The sequence below is a fragment of the Semicossyphus pulcher genome, unplaced genomic scaffold (assembly GCF_022749685.1).
Source record: "Semicossyphus pulcher isolate SPU_LCO1_2020_fin unplaced genomic scaffold, fSemPul1.0.p SCAF_10, whole genome shotgun sequence".
Classification (NCBI taxonomy): domain Eukaryota; kingdom Metazoa; phylum Chordata; class Actinopteri; order Labriformes; family Labridae; genus Semicossyphus; species Semicossyphus pulcher.
In genome coordinates, this window is record NW_027211604.1 from 11,734,360 (window position 1) to 11,739,760 (window position 5,401).

At 42.5% G+C, this 5,401-nt stretch overlaps 1 protein-coding gene across 1 annotated transcript; it reads right to left on the reverse strand.

Annotated features, from left to right (window-relative positions):
• Nucleotides 1-249: 249 nt before the first annotated feature.
• slc22a6l (solute carrier family 22 member 6, like) lies at nt 250-5,136 on the reverse strand. Its single transcript, XM_069675494.1, has 10 exons — nt 4,729-5,136; nt 4,546-4,649; nt 4,175-4,329; nt 3,914-4,082; nt 3,672-3,795; nt 3,462-3,577; nt 3,151-3,365; nt 2,948-3,056; nt 1,276-1,479; nt 250-337 (listed from the first exon to the last, which is right to left on the reverse strand). Exons 1-10 carry the CDS (start codon nt 5,134-5,136, stop codon nt 250-252), a joined length of 1,692 nt encoding a protein of 563 aa, XP_069531595.1.
• Between the last annotated feature and the right edge of the window lie 265 nt (nt 5,137-5,401).

Here is a 5,401-nt window from a genome sequence, read left to right on the forward strand (position 1 = left end):
TTTTTTTAAAAACATAGATTTGAAAAATATAAAACATAAAGAAAGACTTCAGCTACGGTACAAAAGCTATTCATTTCACTGTATTGACCTGTGCACACATAACATTTAAACTCCTATTTTCCAGCAGTCATGACAAATAACACACTCTTAACGGAAATCAAACAAGTAAGCAGGCCAGTGAAAAAGCAGCACCCACTCTACTTTCATTAACATGTCAGTAAAAACGTCAGGAGCAGAGCAGAGATGCCCTCAGGCTGCCTGCTTTAGGAGATTCGACTGGGTGTCTTGCAGGATTATTGCTTCCTTTGCTGCCTTTTTGGAGGTTCTCCCAGATCCCCTGTTTAAAACAGGAAATGCAAATATGGATGAAGGTGTTGCTTAAAACAAGACGGTAGACCATTTCCAAACGTGTAAGAGTATTCTGTAAATTCATCCTGTGTACTGCTTAAATGAATATGTTTAGATTTTGGATGATCGTTGACCTTGGCTACTTGTCCGACATTTAAAAAAACTTTATTCACACATTGTAAATAACAACATATTTTCATCACCAGTAATTGCATTGCATTGCATTTGTGGGACAATATAAACATTCATTACTCCAACAGTTTCCAGTCTCGAAGTTACAAAGTGTCAAAATTATTCAGTAAAACGAAAAATTCGTGCTTATCAGCGGGACATGGACCGTGTTCATTGATTAGAAACGAGGGAAAACGGATGACGCATGGCTTAATTCACACACGGCTAATTTCAGCAATGACAATGCTAACGTGATGGAGAAATTCTCTTGCCATAATTCGAAGATAATGAGGACGGCGGTGAAGAAGAGGACGGTCTGAACGAGCTGCGTAAATAACGTAAGCTAGCGTCTTGGGCTAGAAGTAAGCTACTTGGCTGGGTCAACGCTTGCTACAGCTAGCATGCAGCTGCAAGCTAGCAGGAGTTGTGTATTGCTGTTTCCATACAAGGTAAGGTTAATCTGCTTTACCATAAAGTATTAAACTCTTACCAGTGTTACGGTAGCTTTTGGCTTTAATTAATTTAAAGGTTTGTTGTTGTTGTTGTTGTTGTTACTAGGTATAACCATTTGTTAGGTACTAAAGTAGCCTAAGTTACGGAATTAGTTGTGCTTGCGTCGGACATTGAGTGGCGTGAATTTTAATTACGCCTATACTTAATGATTGAATCTCGTTTTTCTGTAGATATAATATTTGTTATTATTGGCAAAAACTTATTGGCACCTGCAACATACTTCCTATAAACGCCCTATCTTACCTGTCCTCCACGTCTTGTATTGTGTCAGGAAGCGGTGACCCAAGTGTTTCTGGGAGAAATATTGCAGCCACTCCACTGATAATTGGCGCTCCTCCGTATATCACACCTGGTATCCAGGGCATGTAGTCCCCCATAAGAAGGACCATAGGGGCTACCATCGCTCCTATACGAGCCATCATGGACACCCAGCCCATGCCATTCTGACTGAGAGAGAAAAGCACAGATATTAGATGTCGCTCACACTTCAAATCAGTAGCTGTGGTGCTCTTAAAAAATGGCTTTAGAGGCTTCATTTTGACTTTTTAATTATAGTAAAAGGCATCAAATGATGTAATAATCCTGAGGGACCACAGGCCATATTTAAAGGTTTAAAAAACCACACATGGTAACCAAAACAGTACAATCAGAAAAAAGCCAATGTTATAATTCAGCCACCTTCTTAGTGTCAGCAAGCAATTTGTACTCATGGGAGTGGAAGACTGTTAACATCAGCTGTAGTCTGGTGTGTTATGACATATGTTGTTGTTCAGACAGTTTTGGGGTCTTTTAGGTGGCGGAGGTAAAAATAAGTAGCAAATCATCAACGGGTTGTGTCATAGTTTTAGTTTTAGATGGAGACTGTTCGAGGACAATGCCTTGGAAAAAGTGGGTATTTTTTATCCAAATGACATTCAGGTCTTGAGGCATTGTACTGTGTAAACTGGCTTGTAAAAAAGAGTGTATATAGCTGCCATAATGACCCCCCTAGATTTGGACTAAGCCCCAAATGCTCTGCCTCTGACCCTGTTGCTGAGTATGTGTGTATGTATGTATATCACAGTCATGGTAGATAATGGAGGAAATGGACATTGAATTAAACAGAAAGTCACAACATAAACGTAATACTCAACATCCAGACTCCAGATGCTTGTTTCACATGCTGCTGCAAGTCCACAGAAGAGCATACAATAAGGGTCAGAGGGCTTATGGTTACTATTTAACTGAATGTTTTATGGGTATGGATGCTTGAATGTGGTGTGTTTGCAAATAAGTTAAAAGAACCTAAAGTGAGTTTGAAAATAAGAGGTGAAGGCAGAGGTGCTGTGGAGGGTCTGTCAGACTATGATAAGATGCTGCTGATAATCCAAATGAATCCACTAACATGAATCAAGATCCTTCCATGTGTAACAAATACCTTGTTAGTTTGAAGTGATGTTTTGAAGGCAAAAATACATCTCTGTGTTACACAACCAGAATATGTAACCTAGTGGTTACCATTTAATGATGATCCTCATGGACATAGTCATCTAGGTGACTCTGTTTGACACTGTTAATCTGTAACTGCCTAAATCCTCTCTGACCTTTAGTTGCTGTCTTTTCACAATGAACTGCGGACCATTCCCACCACACAGCCCTACTTTTTGAACTGCAATTTGACCAAATGTTACAAGTGATTTCTTTAAGTTCAAGTAGCTTAAACAGCAACCCAAGTATGGATATATTTAAACATAAGCTGCAGTTATTTCTATTCCATATTCTGACAATAACGAGTGTGTGAGTCGGCTGGTTGCAGTTTGCTGAAACATCTGTTTTATCCAGAAAATAAGTTGATATTTTCAAAGTAAAATCAAACTGCTTTATGAAGTCCTACTACAAAATGAACACATGCATGTTTGCTGAAAATCAGACTCACCGAATGATGGTGGGGTACAGCTCTCCAGAGTAAAGGTAGCAGCAGTTGAAGGAGGCAGCAAGGCAACCTTTGCCCACCACAGCCAGGCAGGTTCGCACAGTATGCATATCTGCACAGGAGCGGAACATGAATCAGATCTCTCTGTTGTTTCTGTAGCGTCATATTCAGCCTGTACGTGTGTGCAATGTGCATGTCGAACATACCGTAAGCTACCAGCTGGTTGGCCAAAATAGTGACTCCAGCGACGATGAGAGCACCGCATTGTGAAAGACGCCGTCCGATAAAGCTCATAGACACAGTTATGACAACTTTAGCCGGGATGTCGACCGCTCCGAAGATCACTTGGATTAAGTAGATGTCCACCCCAAACTTTTGCAGATCCATAGCGAGACCGTAGTAGGCAAAGCTGGTTGATAACCTACGTTTATAAAAACAAAGATGATATTGTCATTGACATTTCTAATTTTCTGTTAACTGTTGCTGTGTTTTTGTACGAGCAGAGCAGCACGTGTACCAGACAGCACTGAGGCAGATTGTCATGTTCCTCATTGTGGGTGTGCGGAACAAATCCAGGACGGTGTACGAGCCCTGCGAACAGGACATCTCTTTCTTCATGGACTCCTGCAGCATCTATGCATAAAGAGAGACTTCTGTCAGGTCCCATTTATTTTATACACAGTTAGAAGCAGAAGTCAATGCTGCAGAAACATAAACGTTCCCTTACTTTAATGTCAATTTTTTCTCCTTCTTCATGCCGTCCGTTAAATCTGGCGACACTTTTAAGGTTCTTGATGGCTTTCTCCGAGTTATTACTCAGGACTAACCATCTTGAAGACTCGTGGAACCACCTGTTGGAAATACTTGTTCAGTTGATTTCTTAATGGTGCAATAACCTACTAATGTTTTTCCACATCAATCAACCCTATCTTTATTTTTAGGTTTGAATGCTTGACCTAGACGTCTCACCATGAGAAGAGGAAGAACACGTAGAAGGGCAAAGACACGGCCAGAGTTAACCACCTCCAGTCCCGGATGAAGTAAGCTAGGAGCGCAAAGGTTAACTGTCCCAGCGTGTAACAGTAACCCGTTAATGTCCCGACCACAGTCCGCACACGAGTGGGGATCCACTCCACAACTTTGAATGAAATAATCACAGAAGAGGAGACATTTTATAGACTCGGCTGCGTCAAGTTCAGTTGTTTTTCTCTATCCGGATAAATATCTTACTGAGCGAGAAGGTGTTGAGCCCCAAGCCGGACAGAGCCATGCCACATCCGAACCGGAAGAGGCAGAAGAGCGAGAAGGAGGTGGAGAAAGCAGCGCATGTTCCTGACACGGCCATCAGCATGTTAGAAATGAGCAGGAGGATGCGTCGACCGTATCTAGGAGCCAGGTGGGTTTGTAAACGGAGAGGTCAGACTATGATTAATTTATCTGGCGTGAAAAAGTCGGGATTAAGGAGCAATACTGCATGAAGAGGAGGCAAGTTTTCTGCAGGATACTGTATCTTTAAAGGATAAGCGAAAAGATGCAGCAGGAAAGCTACATGTGAAACAGATAACAAATCAATAATGTGAAACGAGTAGGTGTGAGATTACCTGTCTGACAGACTCCCAAAGACAAAAGCTCCCACAAGTACACCTCCCATGTAGACGGTTTGTCCCATTTGCTTCAAAGAGCGCATATCACACACCAGATGCCACTGAGGAACATAATACAGTTTAAAACACATGAAGAGCCAACACACAAAAGCATGTCAAAACAAAGAGAAGCAGTCCTACATCAGATATGATGGTGGAGGTCCTCTCAGTCATGTTATAGGACCATCCGTCTGTGCACTCCTGCAGGTCAACACCCGCCCCGTCATCCAGAGCGTCCCCTTGCTCCCCCGAGCTGGAGCTCCCGTTCTCCGCTATGAGGTGCCATTGTGGAGTGATGTAACGCTGACACCTCTCCGGCCTCCCCGTCGGGTCCAGCGGCACCGTGATGAGCAGCGTCTGCTCCGGGCTCAACCGCGACTGAGAGAGGTTAGTGTGCGCGCTGCAGTAGTGAATGGGCACGGCGGCCACAAAGTTCTGCAGCAGGTTGTGACTGGCCAACATCAGGACGGGTATGCTGAGGAGGGTCACGTGCAGGATCTGGAAGCGTCCTGTGCTGCCCACCTGCTCCAGGAGGTCACCAAACGCCATAGTTTCTGCTAGTAGAACTCCACAAGGTCACTTCTGTTAAGTGCACTAGATCCTGGTGTTGGTATGTTCCCTTGGAATACTTAGATTTTCCAACAACAACAAAAAAAAGTCAAAACATCAGCTGCGTGAACTAATTTGTTTGATGCATTTTAATGTCAATAATACCAAATTTGATAGACTTACCTTCTCTATTAGTCTTCTCTCATAACATTAAACATCTTCAAATTCCAATTCTCAAAGTGTAGTACATTTATAAAAACACACG